The sequence below is a fragment of the Cibotium barometz genome, chromosome 18 (assembly GCF_041138505.1).
Source record: "Cibotium barometz isolate CiBa-2024 chromosome 18, ASM4113850v1, whole genome shotgun sequence".
Lineage (NCBI taxonomy): Eukaryota > Viridiplantae > Streptophyta > Polypodiopsida > Cyatheales > Cibotiaceae > Cibotium > Cibotium barometz.
In genome coordinates this window covers 35,269,368-35,290,172 of record NC_141063.1, presented here as the reverse complement: position 1 = coordinate 35,290,172, position 20,805 = coordinate 35,269,368, and the positions used below count along the sequence as shown (strand labels likewise).

General features: G+C 44.6%; 1 protein-coding gene across 4 annotated transcripts in view; it reads left to right on the top strand.

The window, feature by feature from the left end:
* The window catches only part of ATGRIP (Golgi-localized GRIP domain-containing protein), a 167,492-nt gene that overhangs the window by 19,971 nt on the left and 126,716 nt on the right, over nucleotides 1-20,805 (top strand). For 2 of the 4 annotated variants that reach the window (XM_086812507.1, XM_086812508.1), the window contains exons 3-6: nucleotides 4,542-4,574; nucleotides 4,731-5,169; nucleotides 5,290-5,405; nucleotides 5,588-5,757. In XM_086812507.1, coding sequence (XP_086668633.1) covers nucleotides 4,542-4,574; nucleotides 4,731-5,169; nucleotides 5,290-5,405; nucleotides 5,588-5,757 — 758 coding nt within the window. The remainder of the gene's footprint in view (nucleotides 1-4,541; nucleotides 4,575-4,730; nucleotides 5,170-5,289; nucleotides 5,406-5,587; nucleotides 5,758-20,805) is intronic. The other 2 variants (XM_086812509.1, XM_086812510.1) reach the window with 1 other exon arrangement.

The window sequence follows — 20,805 nt, the reverse complement described above, 5'->3', positions numbered from 1 at the left end:
TGTTGGCAGTAGGCAAGGACGTTGCAGTTCTTGTATACGTGGTAAGCAGCACAGGGAATCCTTTCCGAAGCAGGCTTCCAGGCGGGCTTCGAAACCGTTGGAGTTGATTCACACTGACTTGTGTGGACCTCAGCAGACACCATGATTGGGAGGATCTCTTTATTTTATGTTGCTTGTTGATGACTGTACCAGATTCACGTGGGTCTACTTTCTTTCACAGAAGGACTAAGCTTTTGCACGGTTCAAGGATTGGCACGTGATGGTGGAGAAAGAGTCTGGATTGCAGGTAAAGCTCCGGGCTGACAAAGGAGGTGAATTCTCCTCGACTGTATTTCTCAGATTTTGTGCAGACCATGGCATCAAGAGGGAACTGGCCAATATAGGATCGCCTTCGGAGAATGGAGTTGTAGAACACAAGAACAGGACTGTGGTGGAGATGGCGAGGATCATGCTGGAGCATCGTGATCTTCCTCGTCCACTTTGGGGAGAGGCTGTGGCAATGCTCAACCGATCTCCGACGACTTCAGTACCGAACATGACTCCGTTTGAGGCATACTTTGGCAGGAAACCTGATGTCTCGCACTTTCGTGTTTTTGGGAGTGATGCGTATGTTCATATTCCGAAGAAGTAAAGGGGGAAGCTTGACTCCAAGTCCCGCAAGCTTATATTTGTGGGGTATAATTCTCTTTCCAAGGGATACAGATTGTATGATCCAGACAGGAATGAGATTGTTGTCAGCCCGGGATGTGGTCTTTGATGAGCATGTTCCAGTATCCAATGTCGAGGAGCAGCCACTTCTTGGAGATCCAGAGGAGTCTGATGATGATTCCCAGACCATTGCTCCAGTTGATCACCCTCAGTCAACACAGGAGGTTGAGCCCGCAACTGGAGTAGAGCCCCCGCAACAGCAAGAGGCTCCACGATCTGTTCGAGTACCAAGGTGGTTGTTGGACACCCTTCGGGAGTCAGGTGTCACGGAGTTACCCTCCGAGTGGACCACAGAGGACGGCCCTCGAAGATCACACAGAGTCCGAGACAAAAGCAATACAGCGGAGCTTCTTCAGGTAAACTATGCTCTGATGTCTCGTATTATGCGGGACAAGGAGCCCACTTCCGTCAAGGAATCCCTTTCATAGGATACTTGGAGGAAAGCCATGCAGGTGGAACTTGATGCCATCGAGAGGAACAACACATGGGAGTTGGTATCGAGGCCGCCGTCGAAACGGTCAGTCATTGTTGTCAAATGGGTCTTTAAGACCAAATATGCGTCAGATGGGTCGGTGGACAAACACAAAGCCAAACTTGTGGCTAAAGGTTATGCTCAGCGGCCAGGCATCGACTACGAGGATACCTTTGCACCGACAGCACGGATGTCCACGATTCGGACCGTTCTTGCCGTGTATCAAATGGATGTCAAATCTATGTTCCTTAATGGTGACCTGCAGGAGGAGGTGTATGTTGAGCAGCCTCTAGGCTTTGTTGTTCCAGGATCAGAAGGGAAGGTTTACAGGTTACGTAAGGCCTTGTATGGTCTTAAGAAGGCTCCTCGGGCTTGGAATCAGAAGATTGATTCCTTCTTTGTTCGGACTGGATTTTAGAGATCGGTTGCGGATCCTAACCTGTATCTCTTTCGGGAATGCGGCATGGTTACGATTATCATCCTTTATGTGGATGATCTCATTTTCACCGACGGTCATGTGGAGCACATTGGTGTGACGAAGGCTGCCTTGTCAAAGGAGTTTGAGATGACCGACTTAGGCTTACTCCACTTCTTTTTGGGATTGGAGATCTGGCAGACCCAGAGAAGGTTTTTTGTCTCTCAGCAGCGGTATGTTCATGAGTTGCTTGAGGCCTTTGGGATGGAGAACTGCAAGCCTATTACTTCGCCGATGGACCCAAACACAAAGTTAACCGTTAATGATCCTTGTGAGCCAGTCGATGCCTCGCAGTACCGGAAGTTGGTTGGTTCATTGATCTGGTTGCTGAACACCAGATTGGACTTGAGCTTCTTCGTGGGGCTGTTGAGCTCTTTTATGTAGACACCATTGAAGTCTCATTGGGATGCAGGATTGTGGATCTTGCGATATCTGCAGAGTACGAAGGATCTAGGACTCTTTTACACAGGAGGGGATGGAGTCAGTTTCCACAGAAGAAGCCCACAGTCATCCGGTGCGATAACCAGAGTTGTATAGCTATTGCTCGGAACCCGGTCTTCCATGCCCGGACCAAGCACATAGAGATACAGTATCACTTTGTACGTGAGAAGATCTTGGCTAGTGACATCTTGCTACTTTATTGTTCGACGGAGGACAATGCGGCGGACCTCTTCCACGAAGTCTCTACCTCAGGCTACGCTCAGGCGGCACTCCGGCTCCCTTGGGTTGATTTCAAAGCCCAGGAGCTGAGAGGGGGTGTTAGAAGTCATCTCCTGTCTTAATCAGACACCAGGGCCTCTGTTGTGGGTGTGCCCGCCCTGTATAGGTGTTTTATCATTTTTCCTCACTCCTCGTATACTTTCCCCATTTTTCCCCATTTTTCCTTGGTGTGGGTGGATGCCACATGCTGGTAGGAGCCTCTGATGCTGGCTGACTGCACTCATGTGTTCCTGAAGACTGGCCGACCTGATCAGAGGAGGTCGTGGTGTTTTTTTGCTGGCCGATTGGCTTTGCCCAGTCGTGGAGGACTGGTGGCACTTCATGCGCTGGCCGACTGCATCCATGGGGCCATATAAATAGGCCCCATGATCCCCACTTTGTACTCATTCAGTTTTTCTTGGGATCTTGTGTATAGAGAAGAGTTTACACGCCTATCTCTCTGTCTTTCTTGTGCTATCTATTTTTTGCACTCTACTTGCTCTTGTGGTATCAAGTTTGGTTATCATTTTGCTGCGTATTTTAACAGTTCACCCATCACTACCCCTGTTGCATCAGGCAACAACCCCCCCTTGGAGTGATGAAGTGAACATGTGCAAGGATGGCTATCAATCCCGGAAAGGAAGCAAGTCCAAAGCTTTGTGGAAAGCTTCGGACTTTTAATGAGGAAGTGCCTTCGTGAATAAATCTGCCAAGTTATCATGTGTAGGCACATATACCAAGTAATCATGTGTAGGCAATATACCAAGCTGATCTCTCCTACAGAGAGTCTTTCACTAACGTAGTGATAAGGCACCTTAATATGCTTAGTATGAGCATGAAACACGGGGTTCCTCACAAGTGCCAATGCGCTTTGACTATCAGTAAAGGTCACAATGGAGGAGTGCTGTCCTACACCCAAATCAGCCATAAGGCGACTGAGTTGAATACACTCAACTGTCATTGTAAAAGCTGCCCTATACTCAGCTTCATAGGTGGAAGTGGCCACTGTTCGTTGCTTCTTTCTAAGCCATGATACACATGATTCACCAAGACGAAAGCAAAAGCCACTAGTGGACACTCTAGTGTCATAACAACCAGTCCAATCTGAATCACCAAAGGCATGCAGTTGTGATTCACCCCCCCCGGGATAGAATAAGCCAAGAGACTGAGAGCCTTGTAAGTAGCTGAAAACCCGCTTAGCTTGCCAATGCTTGGAACTTGGGCTATGCATAAACCTGCTCAACTGCGAGACCCCAAACTGAATGTTTGCTCACATATTGCACAAATAAATCAAGCATCCAACAGCCATATGATACAATGTGGCTGTAACATGCGGAAGCTCGGTGGATAGAATCGGTACCATGAGCTGCGCTCTATCTCCAGCACGGATCCATATAGCTTGGCCAGAGTATGGCCGATCATGATGATCCTGTAGTTTTTGGGCTCCATAGTGTCCCCAGCTTTGTGTATGGGTGAGATAATGTGTGATGACCAAGTGTGTGTGAGAGAAAGAAAGAAAGTTATACTAAACGTCTCCAAAGACCCAATGGGTCTATGAGACCAAAGTGATACAATGCTATCCATGGTATGTCTCATCATGGAAAAGAAAAGAAAAACGAGTACAAATAACATAGCTCTCTCAAAGTAAGAAAGTTATATTACATCTTCAAATGACCCAAAGGGTCTATGAGACCAAAATGATGTATACATAGTGTCCATGGAATCAAACTGAAAACTGCACGCTACGATCTCAGACTCTGAGGTTATACAAGATAAAAAATCTAGAGCCTACTATGCCAGGTATAGGGTACAATAAGTGATGGGATATGGGAGAGGGGAATAAAAACAGTCAATCAACCCTGCATGCCGGGAAAGTTCCCATCTAGGATGTCCATCATGGGTGATACAAGAAGGCTATGAAGTAATGGACTGACCTGTAGGGCTGCAAAATCCTTGAAATACTACCTGCTCCACAAAGGCAAGAAGACCTTGCTTCTATGCAGTGCTGGGGCTGATGTAGATCACATGTTGCTTGCGTTTTGGGCTGAGGTCTGCTTTGCTGTCACACACACAAAGAATTGTAAAAAGTGATCAATATCCTTCGGTTTGGAATCTGCAGTCATCTTAGGGCTCTGAATTGCTGAAATAAAGTCAATTTGGTCTATGAATGAACTTTTATTTTGGCAGGTGGACGCTGCTATGGAGAGTGGAGCACGTGAGGTTAGTTTTCTTGATTGAGTGTGTATACCTTATTCTGACCTCAAAGTCTCTGTTGTACTATGCATGTGATCTAATTAGAACTTTTTCATGGCCTCCACTTTAAAGTTTTTGAAAGTGGATGGTAATCCTTTTGATTTACTCTGTTGCTATTTGCAGGAAGAGCAAGTAGCCATGTTTCAATCACTGCTTGCTGAGAAGGTTGCAATTGCTGAGCAGCTACGTGAAAGAACCATGGCTTTGTCAGAACTGCAGAAGCATGCCACAGATTTGGAAGGCCGCCTTGCTTCCATTGAAGAACCAAATCCTGACAAGGTGAATGGTTCAGAGGACAAGCACCATGCCAATATTGTAGCAGAGCTTCAAAAGAAGAATGAGCTTTTGTTAGTCCAGCTGCAAGCAAAGGGGATGGAAGATTCTGAACAGCAAGCTGTACAATGTGATGTCAACTCCTCTGAACAGATTGCAGACCTGAGAAAGCAGTTGCAGCAGAGCATCAGGGCGCAGTCAGCATCAGAGGAACTTGTGTCAGAGCTCCAGGCATCCCTTCTGAATGCTGAACAGAGGGCCAACCACTTAACTATGGAGCTTGCAGAAGGTTTGTATCTATGAGTTTTTGCTCTATGGGAAGCGAAAAAATTGTGCGGCTATAATAGAAACTCCACACTTGTGTAGCAGCTCACAACCCAAGACTTATTATCAATTTGCTGTGTCTCAGCACAAAAGAAGATGGAGGAAGAGGTGAGGGCACGGGATAAGAAGTACACAGAACTCGATGCCAAGTTTGGGAAACTGCAGAAACGTGCAAAGCAACGAATTCAGGAGATGCAGAAGGTAAGAATTAGCATTGAGTCACACACACATGTACGCACCTGCACACACACACAAAAACACACAGACATATACATTAAACACAGGCACACACATGTATGTATGCATGTATACATGTACCTGTGTATTTTTGTTTTCTTTTCTAAAACATGGAATCAACAGTAGACCTGATAATGGGATTGCAGGAGAAAGAAGATGTTGAAGCTCAGCTGGCTGCTGCATCAGAGAAGGCCTCTCAGGCTTCATCGCAATGCACTTCCTTGCAACATGATTTAGAGCGAGTGAGGGCACAAGCTGGTGATGCTCTCCGTTCCCTTGATGCAGAGAGACAGCAGCTCCGCAGTGCTAACAACAAGTAGGTCATCACTCGAGAGTTTATTGTGCTGTCTATCACTGGCCCTCTTTTGCAAAGGAAGACCTTAATGTCATACGTTCGTTTTTAAAAAATAAATATAAAATCTCACCAATTTTTAATATGATTTTCTTTATTATGGAAAAGGTAGTTTTTTTTTTCTTCCACAATGGGTCTTCTAAACTGTATAGACTTTGATGTATGGAGATACAGTAAGTGGACTCGTGTTAAGCCTCTTTTCATAAAATTTCCAAACAGGCAAGGTTTCATCTTTTATTGGATCTCCTAGGCTGTACTCAGCCTCAAAAGACTATAATGTAATTGCTAGTAGATAGATGGATTGATAGATAGATAGATCAACAGCTATGATGGATGTATAGATGAATATATAGATAGATAGATAAGTAGATGGAATGGGATGGATAGATTGAAAGATAGATAGATCGATAGACAGATGCATCGATAGTAGATGGAAATTAATGGACAGATAGATGGATGGATACTAATCGATCAATTGATAGACATCATAGTAGCATCCCAATGGATTGAAAATGTGGACCCCACAAAGGTTTTAAAAATGGAAAAATATTGAAACTACAAAAGGATCCCAACGCCCCATCATTATGATGTATAAGACAGTGCCCTCATGCAGGCTGAATTCGGCAGAAAGCCATGGGACCTTGCATGGATGTGCAAAGGTCACAGAAAGGGAGAAAACACACCGTTGGTGTGTGCTGGACAGCAGCTCTGAAGCGCACAAAAGGTAATGCGTTTTTCCTTGTGATGTTCCCGTGGACCTGCAAGATTAGTGGGCAATGGTTTGTAGTCCTGCAATTCACCATGAGTAATGTATCTATGGCTAGGAACCTCTTTGCAGGGGACTAGCAAGTGTAGATGGGCTCAGGTGAGATGGGGGCAGCCACAAGGGGTGAACAAAAGAGGGAGAAGCTGTAAGGTCTCCATGACCAAGCCCTAGAACTATCCGACGTGAAACCACATAGGAGTGAGGCTTAAGGCTCACCTTCGAGCCATAGAGTCCTCTTGACTCACCCTCGAGCTGGAGGCTAAAGCTACATCCTTGAAGAAGCTCCCCTGCAGTACGGCCTGGCATTCCGTACCACCAGGCCACACCCTAGAGGTGTTGTCGCGGTGAACATCCCCGATGGTCCATGCTTAGCAATGTCAGACGAGAGGATCGTAATAACTTATGAGCCTAGGTTTCACTTATATGGCATTGGGCTTTATAATTAGCCCCAATGCTTTTATAAGCTTTTAACCCTACAATTACTTATAACTATGGCTTCACTTATAAGCCTCTTCCCACGTTACGGATATCTCCCCACTAGGCACTCCATGTCCAGCCTCCAATGTGACCCTACGCTAGTGTGCACTTGTCTTGGATGCAACATACTTCCTCCCTTAAGGACCATTGATGTCCTCAGCAATGAAGCTAGGTAATTGGGCTTAGAGATTCCTCGCAAATTCCCACGTAGCTTCCCTCTGAGATCTCCCCCTCTAGTTCATCAAGTACTCATCATAAGCGGAATGTAGCCTCCCTCTCAGATTCCCACTCAGATATCTCATCACAAGCATAACGTCTTGATCCAGAACCACTTCAGGTTCTCGGGGAATATTCTCGGTTCATTCTTCTTGAACTAATTCCTAGATAGGGACAACCGTGTAGGAATTGCCTAACTGTGCTTTCGGTCTACTGACGTGAAAGATAGGATGAAATGTTATTTCTTGGGGAAGTTCTAAGTGGTACACAATATCACTTATCTTTCTTTCGGTTAATGTTTTCCCGTACGCATAGTATTGGAATCCTTAAGTATCCTTAAGTACACCCAAGTACCTATGTCGAAGACCCTGGGAGATCTTTTTGGTTAGTGTAAGTTTGAGCTCGATCTTGAGCCGTTACTACACTCTCCGTAGCAAGGTTAAGCATCTCCTGCATATCCTGCAAGAAATCTCTCGCCTCTCAATCTTGGATCTTACCCAATCCTATTGCAATCAATGGTTGAGATTGAAAACTATAAATAAGCATTAAAGATTTAAAGCCTATCTGCAAATGCTTATTACTGTTGTATGTGAATTTAAGTTGTGGAAGTTACCTTTCCCACTCCGACCGCATGTTCTCCAAAGTGTAATTAGTATGCTCAGTTTGACCATCACTATTTGGATGATCAGATGAAGACATACTTAACCTAGTTTCCAATGTAGTGAATACCGCTCGCCAAAATCCTATGGTGAACTTAGGATCGCGATCACTAACTATCACTTCAGGCAAACCGTAATGCTTGTTTAATTGACTATGAAATAAGTAGCTAGTTCATAACTCTTAATCGTAGACTGTGTTGGGAGAAACTTAGCAGGTCACTCTATCCACGACTACAGCATCGTGTCCCCAATTCGTTCAAGGTAACCCAATGATAAAATCCGTCGAGATACTTTGCCATTTGGCCTCTGGTATCTCTAGAGGATGAACTAAACCACCTTGCCTAAAATGATTAGCCTTATTTAAGTGACACTGGCTACACTTCTTCACATAATCCACTAGGACTGCATCCATGGCCAATAGAGATCTCTCTTGACCAATGTAAGAGGTTTTTAATTCTTGGGTGCCGTGTGTAGTTTGGAACAAAGGTGCGTAGGATGTCCTGCAAAGTCTAATTAGTATGCTCAGTTTGACCATCACTCTTTGGATGATCAGAGGAAGACATACTTACCCTAGTTTCCAATTTAGTGAATACCGCTCTCCAAAATCCTATGGTGAACTTAGGATCGTGATCACTCACTATCGCTTCAAGCAAACAATAAAGCTTGTTTGATTGTCTATGAAATAAGTAGCTAGTTAATAACTCTTAATGGTAGATTGTGTTGGGAGAAACCTAGCCATCGTTGTCACTCTATCCACGACTACCCAAATAGCATCATGTCCCCAATTAGTTCAAGGTAACCCAACGAGAAAATCCATTGAGATACTTTGCCATTTGGCTTCTAGTATCTCTAGAGGATGAACTAAACCACCTTGCCTAAGGTAGTCAGCTTTATTTAACTGACACTGTTTACACTTCTTCACATAATTCTCCACTAAGACCACATCCATACCCAATAGAAATCTCTCTTGACCAACGTAAGAGGTTTTTGAATTACTAAGTGCCGTGTGTAGTTGGAATCTCATGACACTTGAAGAGAATTCTCTATTGCAAGTCATCGATGTTCAGCACAGATATTCTTTCTTTTTGTTTTAACAATCCATTGCGAATGGAATATTGCCAAATTGCCTTCTCTTCATCCAGACTTTCCACATCTCGTGAGCTGCCACGGGTTTGAACGAGTTGCCAGATCCTTCTGAAGAAACGATCTCCTTGGCAAAGCAACTGGAGAAAAAGATAGAGGTCAATCGATATCTCAGCTATCGGCAAGGCATTTACCTCAGGAATCTGACTAAGATCTATAACCCTATTACTAGACCCCTTGGGATATCCTATCTCAAGATTGAACTCTTGCATGAGTTCAACCCACTTGGCGTTGTGAGCGAAATCGCCTTGGTCACAAATGTACTTTAAGGAATGATGGTTAGTCTACACAACAAACTTGGAACCGTAGAGACAATGTCTCCACTTCTTTAAGGCATGGATGATTGCAAGGAACTCCTTCTCTTGCGTCGAGTGTACGGCATCTCAACCTTAGTGAGCTTCTTGGTCTCAAAGGCAATGGGCCAACCATCTTGGAAAAGAGTTGTCCCTATGGCAAAATCATTAGTATCCATGTTGACCACAAATGGCTTGCTAGGATCCACTAAATGCAACATAGGCTCTGTAATGGCCAACTCTTTTAGAGCCTCGAAGCTCATGTTAAGGATTCCATTCCAGATAACCAGAGGACTATTCTTGCTCTTCTTTTCCATACCCCCTTTAGGAGTCGTGTCAATGGTGCAGCCACCTTGGCATACTTTCGGATAAACTTTTGAAAAAGCCCATAAAACCCAAAAAGGATTTTACTTGTCTTATAGTGCGTGGCACACCGACCACTCAAGAATGCGTCTCACTTTGTTTGGGTCTACACGTATACCATCCTGAGTGAAGATATGACCCAAATAAAGGAGATCTATTTAAAAAAAAGTTACACTTGGATTCCTTTGCATAGAGCTTCTCTTGTCTCGATATGTGCAAGACAATCATGAGATGACACACATGCTTGTGCAATGACTTACTATAAATATGTCATCGAGGAATACCACGACAAACTTTCCTAGATATGGATGAAGTAAATCATTCATCATCTGTAGTTGGAGTATTGGTCAAAGCAAATGGCAAGATAAAAAACTCCTAATGAATGTACCAAGTACGAAGACCAGTCTCTTCGGCACATACTGAGTTGGAATCCTAGTGTGATGATACTCTGACCTCAAGTCTATTTGTGAAGTACTTCGCTCCCCAAAGCTGATACAGTGGATACTCATTCTTATTTGTGAGTTTGTTAAGCCCCTTGTAATGTACAAGGAAGCGCATGGTGCCATTCCTTTTCTAGACAAATGTAGCGGGTGTCCCCCATGGAGACTTACTTGGCCGCTTAAACCTACTCTTGAGATAATCATATAGTTGCCTTTGAATCTCATTCTCCTCGGTTTGACCTTGTCAATGAGTCTTACATGACTATCCATACCTCTTCGATCAATATTTGAAAATGTTACAGCAAGTTATTAGAAAAACAAAGATGAGAACTAGGACTACGAGCCTCTTTTGAAGATTGGAAACTATAAGGATTGGATTCATGTCTTTGAAACCATGGGCACTCTTCTACAAAACCTTGGAGAAAGGTTTGCAAGATTGGATAGGATAGAAATCACATCTATGTTCCTACTAGAGGCATTTGAATTAGAAATGACAATGGAACCTACTTACCTTGAGCAAGAGTTTCCCCAAAAAACCATGTAGTTGTGTGGCTAGCCTTGGTTAACACCGGGGCTAATCACAATGTTTTGTCTTAAGAGACATGGACCTCATTAGGCCACCTACCCCATGAATTAGGAATCACATGAAGAGATATTGTTGCACTTAAACAGACTTTAACGACACAGAATAACATCATACTCACAAGATATTGACTGTTCCTTCATATCAATAGTTGATTCAATAGGGATATCCTTCCTCCCTTGAAGAGGTACAAAATGGGGATATCATCATGTCAAAAGTAATAATATGTTTTTAATAATCAAGCTGCAACATAGGGTCATGAGGTGGAAGTCAAGAATCTTGAGATAATTGCCCATGCGCAACTCTAGGTTTGAAGCCTTCTTGTCCCAAATCTCTGGCGCTATGCCTGGTGTGAAGTTCACTTGGTACTTGTGGTGACTTGCCACCATTGGCAACGACAGTTTCTACATCAAGCGAGCACTCACAAAGTTATGACTGCTGCCATTATCAAAAAGTACAGATACTTCCGGCCCTTGATCAAACCTTCCATCCTGAGGAGATCATGTTTGCCAAAGGCAAAAGTACCCAAAGAGCATCCCGTGCACAAATTATGATCCATGTGGTGAATTTCACTAGTAGAGATACAATGACCACCTGAGGTTTCATGACCATAGACCGACTTTCCCTTATTCTTCTTGTTCGGACAAGCCTTGGCCACTTGCCCTGGTTGGTTGCACTCAAAGCACATATTTTCTTTGCTTTGGCTTGTTGGGCTGCCTTTCGTTCTTGTCAAGACTTTGCTCTAGTTGAGCCATTGACTGTTGGGGTTCGAGTGAGCTTGTTTTGGCACCATGGGATCTTTTTTATTTTTGAATCCTTGTTGGGGTTTTTGTGGAGTGATTGGTTATCACAGATATTATCAAAGTTTTGGGCAAATTTAATAGCATCCTCCAGAGTCTGGGCTCCGTTTTGGGAGACTTGTAATCTAGATCTAACCCATGCATAAACATCGTGATGGTGTGGAAATGTTCCACTTTAGAGTGCACCATATAAGTACAAAGTCGTTCAAATAACGCTCGAAGGGTTTCCCCAACATGCTCAAATCTTGCAGTTTCCAATAGGCTGCTATCGGGTCTATCATGGAAAATTGCTTGCTAAAAGCATCCATAAACCCTTGCCACATCATGGGCTTGGGCTGAAAATCACACCATGAGATATAAGCCTTGTTTTTAAAGAACATTTGGGCTTGTGAAATCCTTCGATCATTGGGCGTACCAATCAAGTCAAAAGTGAATTGTCCATTGGTCGGACAAGCTTTCGACTATAGCTTCCTTAATCCGCGCACTCCTTTTTCTATCCGGAAAAGGCACAACTTGAAACTATTATTGGTTTTGATGGCCAAAGAACCGACTCAAAGCATGTCACATAGTTTCAAGGGCGGTGAGACGACTTGTCATGGCTTTGCTCTATCCTTACTTGGTGCCCAACCATAAAAGGAATCTGCATGGGATCATTACCTTGAGCATTAATTTGTGGGGCCGATGGTAGGGTTAGATGTCTCCTCCATGGGATGGAAGTGAAACGTTCAGAAATGATGTTAGGGAGGACTGAAGCGAAGTTTGTAGCTTTTAGAGTCCAAGAGTTGGAGATGGCGCACGTAGATCTTGCACAACCTGTATGTACAAGCCAGCAAGAAGGGAGAGACTGAATTTATAGGGGTAGTGAGTTAAAAAAGCGCCCTTACTTTAGCTTTGTGCTTTTTTGATAAGCTGGGGCTTAAAATTAAGCCCCCTCTAGCTTGAGCACAAAAAAAAGGCTCACTTATGCTTTTTTTTTTGGGGTGCAAAAAGGAGACTTCTATTAAGTATGAATAAACCTTACAAAATCATGGCTGGAAGTTGGAGCAACAAAACGTCATCCCAAAATGTAGGTTGATCTCAACCAATATGGGGTACAAAGGTGCCAAGAGAGTCCTATGGGGGTTGTCAAGAAAAAAATCCCTTGATCCTACTTCCTCATGAAAACAGTGTGCTTTGCATGCGCAGATCTGGAAGGTCCATGTATATGAGCCCATGTGGCCATAAGAGTGCGAATAATATCTCCCCATATAGTACAAATGTAGTGAGCGTCATATATCTAAGTGCCCGCAATAGCCTCTGTGCATCTGGCCCTCCAAATCTGCCAAGTTGTGATACTGGCAATGAGCTCCTAAGTAGTATCAATCCTCTGCAGAGGTGGTCTATACTGGGTATGAGGAATTTCTTGTAGCATGCAACGTTGGGCCACACCTTTGCATATCATTATGGCAGTGTCCTGATCCCGGCCCTCAAAAAATATTTGTGGACTAGACTGAGTGAGCCAAGCAATAGAGCCCCAAGTAACATAAATGGTCTCTCTCCTTAATCTGCACACAAGTTGAGCTATAGAGCCCCAAATCCTCTGAGCAGCTCTACACCCCCAAATACAATGTTGCATGGTCTCAGAAGCTACTTGGCATTTGGGGTAGGCGGGGTCTACTCCAAAAGTAGCCCTCCATTGATTAGTTTGAAGGCCACCATGTAAGAATGACCAAAAGAAGTGAGAGATCTGGCTCCTCCTGTATGAGTGCCAAAGTCTGTGCCAAAATCTCTTTTGAATCAATGGGGTGATGTTATAGCTTTCACAGTGTGGCCTGAGAGGAGGAGTCCTTTGAATCTCCCCAAGTAGAAGAAGCCTAGCATTACAGAGAGTAGCTGAAAAAAGGCTTACTCTTTATAAAATTGATTGCATCAATCTACTCCCACTCACCAGTATCCACCATACAATCATAAGCACCAAGACCCATGGGTCACAATTTCAGGCGGAGGGTCAACATGCCACTGCTTTCCTGACTGGTTAACTACTCTCATTGGATGAAGGGTAGTGGCAGGAATAATCTCCAACGTGTCACATTTCAACCATCTCCATCCTGGTTGTATAGAATGAAAACACGATCTCTCTCATCCTGATCTAGCAAGGCTAACACTTGTAATGGCACTCCTGTCCCGGATAAAACTCCCAGCCACCTAGAATGATGTTGATCATGAAGTGTGCTAGTAATCCACTTATGAGGTATAGGTGCATCAATTTGATCAATCCATCTATGACTCCCTCTGAGGTGCTCAGTAGATACAAGTCTCCAATCCATAGGGAGTCTTTTAAAAGTTTTTCAGGCAAAAACTATCGATGCACATCTCTCCCAGCCAGGCCGCAGCATATATCCAGGTGCACCCGAAGGTCAGGTCATTCCACATAATGTGCTCTCATCCTCTGGCGCAGGAAGCCTGTCTCAAAAAAGGTCTCATGCTACTCCAGGCTCTGATAATGGCAGCTATAAGTGGAGAAGGAGGTGGCCTGTACTCTGCCTTTGTGAAAATGAAATGTGAAATAAGCATCCAATCTTCACCACCACGAGGTGTACAACTAGAAATGCGAAACATAAAAAAATTGAGAGAGAGAGAGAGAGAAGAGAAGAGAACTTTTTAACGTCGTAGGAAACTATCCCGAGAGAGAGAGAGAGAGAGAGAGAGAGAGAGAGAGAGAGAGAGTTGTATCAACGTCTTCAAAAGGCCAAAATGACCTATGAGACCAAAAGGTTACATCATATCCATGAGGTACATCATCCTGGGTACAAAATAGTAATAAAGAAAGATAACAAAAATCTAGAACTATACATTCTGATCTAGGTACATGAGCAGAGAGCTCTCATATCACCCTAATACATCCCTCATGGGCCGCTACAACATGGTGCTCGAGGTGGTAAAACTGAGCCGGCGCGAGAAGGTCCTACGATGATGGGAGATGATGGTGCGGATCCTCTTGTGGTGGCATAGCCATGGACGAGGGCCATGGTGTCTGGAGCGTTGAGCTTTGGTGAAACCGATCCCGTCAAGTGGGAAGACTCCGTTGGACACCCACACACTTAATAGCACAACTTTGAAATGGACAACTTAGTACAACTTGAAATTGAAATGAAATGAAATGGAAAGATGGACACCAGCACTGGGGCCGGAACGGGCCGACCCCCCCCCTCAGTATATGATATATTTATTGGGAGTATTTAACAAATACAATGCTCCATGGGTTCCAAGAACCAGATGATGTCCATGTACATATGAAAACAGTACCAAACAAATAGATTCGAAGTCGACGTTTGAAGTAGACGCTCGAAGCAGAATGACCACTAGCGTGGTCCAATCTCTACGGTCCTGTGCTTTCACTGGACTCCGTGGAGAGCGCCTCACTGGTGTTCCGAGACCACGCACAAACAGGCGCTCTCGTTCTAACGCCTGGCTCTCCCGATCTCAGCACCTTTGGACCGAGGTTCGCCAATAGAGCTTGGACTACCCGGCACCGAACGGGTGTTGGCCGTATAGGGAGTCGGGAATCCCTTATCAGATTTAACACAAAATACTTTACTTAAATCTGAAATTCACTTACTTGTGGATGGCAGATAGAGGACCAATACCCGTGGTATTTGTGTAGAAGATGTAGCCACCTAGGAGATATGAAGTCCTCTTGTAGTTGCCAGTGGAGAAGATGTGCAACCTCTTTCAAAGTAGGAAATAGAGAGGCAGCCTTAGGAGAGATAACACCTTGTTGAAAAGCAGCCACCTTGTTGGGGTGGCACAGCCCCTCGTAGAGAACTTAGTGCAGCCACCAAGATAAGTACAACCGCAAAGACCACAGCCACCTGCTGTGAAAGAAGGAGCACCCACAAGGGAGGAGTTACCTGGCCACAGTGTGGAGGAAATAAGGCATGGGAGAGCTCAAGCACAGTTGCCTGAGGGCAGTGTTCTGCTGACTGGAAAACAGGCTTACAGCCACAGCCGCCTGTAAGGGGATGCGTAGCCTGGAGAGGTGCAGCCGTTGGCTAGGGGTCGCCTGGAGTCTCTGGAGGTACAGCCGCTTGTTGTAGAGCATGCGCAGCCAGCAGTAGCATAAACAGCCGCCAGTAGAAAAGCATGCGCAGCCAGCAGTAGCATAAACAGCCGCCAGTAGAAAAGCATGCGCAGCCAGTAGTAGCATAAACAGCCGCCTTTGATTTGGCTCAACCGGCAGCAGGCGATGAAGCGCAGGGTGATGGAGGCGCACAAAATGATCGTATCTTTCAAAGGTGGTCGCCGGCTTCTTTTATTATGGTTGGAGGAGGAGTAAACAAACTGTTTTGGCTGGCCCCCCCCCACGCTTGCATGTGGGTGGCCAGTTCCAAAGAGGTGTGGTAGGTGACCATGCCCACTCCCACACTCACTTAAGTGGGGCTCCCCACCTTGGCCCCTAAGTGGGTGCCCAAAGGGGGTGCCCACTTTTAAGTGTGTGAACATTTAACCTTATAAAACAAAGGGTTAGAATATGAAACATTAAAACAACATGTGCAATATACTTACCACGTGTTCACATGTACCAAAACTCGTCAGAATACAGAGCAGACTTCACGACTCACTGGCAGGCATCCCCGCTCAGTAAGTAACACGTCAAGCAGGCAAACACAAAAATACAAGTCATGCGAAAACATGTGTGCATGTGCAAATAGTAACATGGACATATCTCCCGTTCATGGAACAAGTACAACATATCTGTAGGCACAAAAATGGCACGACGCAAAATATAAAACCTGGTCTTCCTATGGAGTGACAGTCCCATAGGTAAGACACAATTCTAGGCACGAGTCTCCCTATGGTGTGACAGTCCCATAGGCAAAACACGGCACGAATACTGGCTCTTCCATGGCGTGACAATCCCATGGGTCGAACACAGTCCAGGTCATACACGGGTGGCACCAGTCTGGCTCCCGTCCATACGACACCATCCTGCTAACACACGGGTGGCACCAGTCTTGCTCCCGTCCATGTCAGCAAAATACTGGCCTCTTCACATGAGACACCGGCCTGAACGAGACGCAAAAATTGGAGATGGACCAAATGGTCGGCCAATTGGTGACATCCCCTCGGGCTTCTAAAGAGTTGTCCTCAACTGAAAAGCCTCAAGATATGCCTGCAACAATTGTGGGTAATCAACAAAATAATCTTCATTTGCATCATTCCCATGCTGGGATCTAGGCAAATCCATAATAAAATCCATAGTAATGCTTTCCCAAGGTTGCGAGGGAATAGGCAATGGCTGAAGCAAACCTGGAGGTTTTTGCCTATCGAATTTCACCTTTTGGCAAGTAATACATGCACGCACATAAGCCTCAATGTCTTTACGCATGCTTGGCCAAAAGAAATATCTCTGAATCATGCGAGTAGTGGGCATAATACCTCTATGACCAGCATATGGTGGAGCGTGACATTCGTCCATAACCTTTGGACGCAAATCCTTCACCACACAGGCAATTATCCTTCATAAGATAACCCTTGTTGATAACATAAGAGGCATGTGAATGACCAGCCATCAAATCAGTCCATATATGGTAAAAATCAGCATCCAAATGGTACAAATCTCGCATAGCAGATAGGTCTCCATGAGAGGCCACTGAGACTGCAGCTACATAAGGCCTCCTAGATAGTGCATCGGCCACCACATTTTTCTTTCCTGAAGTATGCACAATCTGAAAATGAAACATGGAAAGAAAGTTTGCCATTCTCATCTGCTTCTCCGAAAGCTTTGTTTGAGATAAAAAGTATCTCAAGCTTTGATGATCTGTCTTGACTACAAATTCAGCCCCAAGAAGATAATGTTTCCATATCTTTAAGGCGTGAATTATAGCCAAGAGCTCTTTCTCATAGATATCCATATGAAGCTCGGCATCATGCAAACGACGGCTCTCGTATGCAACTGCATGCCCTTCTTGATTTAGGACAGCTCCAATACAATCACCACAAGCATCACATTCAACTACGAATGACTTGTGCAAGTCAGGAACAATCAAAACTGGACCACATATAATAGCATGCTTGAGCTGCAAGAAAGCATCCTGTTCCTTTGAAGTCCATTTGAAAGCAGTTTTCTTCTTCGTGAGATCATGTAGAGGAGTGGCAATCATGGCGAAATGCCTTATGAAACGCCTGTAATACGAACATAATCCCAGAAAACTACCTACTTGATGTACGTTTTGCAATTCGGGCCAATTGCGAATAGTCTCTATCTTTGCAGGATCCATTGTAACTCCATCTTTGGATACAATATGACCCAAATAATGAATCTTTGAAAGGAAAAACTCACTTTTCTTGGCATTGATGAAAAGTTTATGCTTCCGCAACTCTTCGAATATTGTGACCAAATGAGTTCTGTGTTCCTGCTCATTCTTGGAGAAAACCAAGATATCATCAAAGAAGACTCATGTGAACTTGCGATGGGGTCGGAATATCCTATCCATCATACGATTAAAAGTAGCAGGAGCATTGGTGAGACCAAAAGGCATTACCAAAAGTTCATATAGTCCGAAGGCTGTCCTGAAAGCAGTTTTATGGACATCTTGTGGCACCACTCGTATCTGGTGATAACCACTCTTCAAATCAAGTCTGCTAAAACAAGCTGAGTCATCAAGCTTATCCAAAATATCATCAATTCGCGGAATTGGGAATCTGTTCTTGATGGTAACCTTGTTCAAAGCTCTATAGTCCACACACATACGGAATGATCTGTCCTTCTTTTGAACAAGAAGCACAGGAGAGCAGTAAGGTGAGGAACTGGGCTGAACCAAACCTTTCTCTAAAAGCTCATTTACCTGCTTCATGATTTCTTCTTGTTGTGCAGCACTCACTCGGTATGCGGGCTTGTTGGGTGGAGAACTACTTGGCACAAGATCTATGCGGTGATCTTCGGGCCTTTGGGGAGGTAATTCACCTGGCAATGAATCAGCAAAACAGTCATTGAATGCATAAAGAAAATTCAGCCTATCATTAGACATAGCATCCACATTTTGATGATTTGGTACAAGGCTATCACGCACAAAAACCAAGTACGCAAAAAGACTCTTTTTCATTGCTTTATTAATTTGGATGTGTGATACAAGTGGGATGGAATCCCCTTCTTTGCCAGCATCAATAAAATGCATGCGGCCTTTATGCATAAAAGAAATCATATTGGACTTGTAGTCTTTGCGGGACTCAAGCCTATGATGCCATGGCTTGCCCAACAATACATCACATCCATTCAATGGAGCAACTAGAAAATGCTCATTATCAAGGTAGCCCTGGATATGGATGCGCAACTTCCCTATCAAAGGGGTAACCTGCACCTCTTTACCAATAAATGCAGCTTCGGCTTCAATCTGAGGTCCCATGTTCTCAACCTCAATACCCAATGCAGCTGCCGTTTGCATAGAGATGAAGTTATCGGTTGCACAGTCATCAAACATGAATAGTGCGGGCTGATCCTTGATTTGTCCCCAAGCCTTGCAAACCATTCGCTCTTTTGCATCATGACCTGTATTTCCTTGCACATCAGGAATTGCATGTACATTAGCCTTGGTCTGCTTGTCCTCGTGCTTTGGTTTGCGATCTGGGCATTGTCGAAACATGTGGTCTTTACTACCACAAGAAAAGCATTTTCCATCCTTGGCATATTGCTCTCTTTGGTCCGGGGTTAAGCCGAATTTGTTCTTCCTTGGGCCCTGATCTTTAGATGTGTTATTTTCAGCTTTACCACCCTTGTAGGTGTCCCGGAAGTTCTTTTTAGGTGGCTGTCCACCCTTTTGCTGATTTGGGACAGCCTTGTCCTTCCCCTTTGAACCTCCTTGATCCTGTTTAATCTTGAGCACCAATTGCTCCGTAGTAAGAGCAGAAGCTGTGAGCTGTTGCAAAGTATGTTTCGGGTGCAATTCAATGCCCGATCGATATGCTGGTTGCAGTCCAGAACGAAACTTCCTCTTTCTTTCATCCTCAGTGATTTGCATAAAGGGAGTCACTTCCAGCAACACTTTCCAGAACTTGCTAACATACTATTGCACGCTTTCATTGTCTCTTTGTTCCAGCCTGTCCCACTTTTGAGTGAGAGTTTGCTCCGCATTTGGTGGCAAAAACTGAGCATAGAATCTGTCTTTAAATACCTTCCAGGTGCTAATGGGGTCCTTGGTGATCTTTTCAGTGATCCACCAATGAGCAGCAGTCCCTTTCAAAAACATGCTAGCATGGCGTACTTTTGACTTTTCAGTAAAGTCCTCATCGCTAAAAGCAATGTCGAACTGTGCCACAAATGCTAACACTTTAGAAGCATCATGTTCACCATGAAAGACATCAAATTTAACATATTTGTCACCTGCTTTGAATTCCTGGAGCTTTCTGGCATGAGGCTCATGGTCTTCTCTTTTTCTTTTCCCCTTGTCCAACGGGGCAGCCCTATCTGCATGGGCTCCATGGGCCGTCATAGAAGTTTCATGAGGCACGGTGGCATGTGCTCCACGAACTTGGAATTCAGATGCATGTGACTTACCTGCATAAGGCAGTGTCTCTCCATGAGACAACTCAAAAGGCAAAATTTTTCTAGAAGCAGACCTGTCACCTTTACCATGGGATACATGTCTTGCATGCATGTGACTTTCATGCCCTCCATGAGCACTAGCATACATATATCTGGCAGGCTTTGTGCCTTGCGGGGAGGACGCATGACCAGAGGTGATTGTCACCTCTTCCTTTTGCATAGAAGATTTCAGCCTTTGAGATGCGGGATCTCCATGCTTCAAACGAGGTGGATTTCTGAATTTCAGCTCTCCGTCATCCCCCTCTTTGATATCACCTTTGCGGAGGAGATAGGCAAGTGCCAACTCCCTTGGTTTCTTGCCCACTTCCCGTGCCATAGACTCAAAAGTTACATCAACCATTGCATCTGCCTTCTTGGCTTCAATAGCACTTTGCACATGGGGATCTTCATGCCGAAATTTTAGCTCTTGCTCTTGAGCCTGCAGAAGTTTTCTCATATGTTTCATTTCAGACCTCATAGCATCAGGCTCTTGTTCAAGCATAACTGTCTTTCCTGGAGACAGTTGACCCTTTGATTCACTATCATTAACCCTTTCAAGGGGCTTGTGTCTTCCTCGCAGGGCATCAGACCCATGAGAGGCACTAGATGGACCCCTCGAATTTGGCACTTCCAAAGGGTTGCCTTGGTTGTCCATTGTGTTTAAAGTGTGCTAAAAGCGGAATGTCCAGTACACAGGTTCGTTTCCCCACTA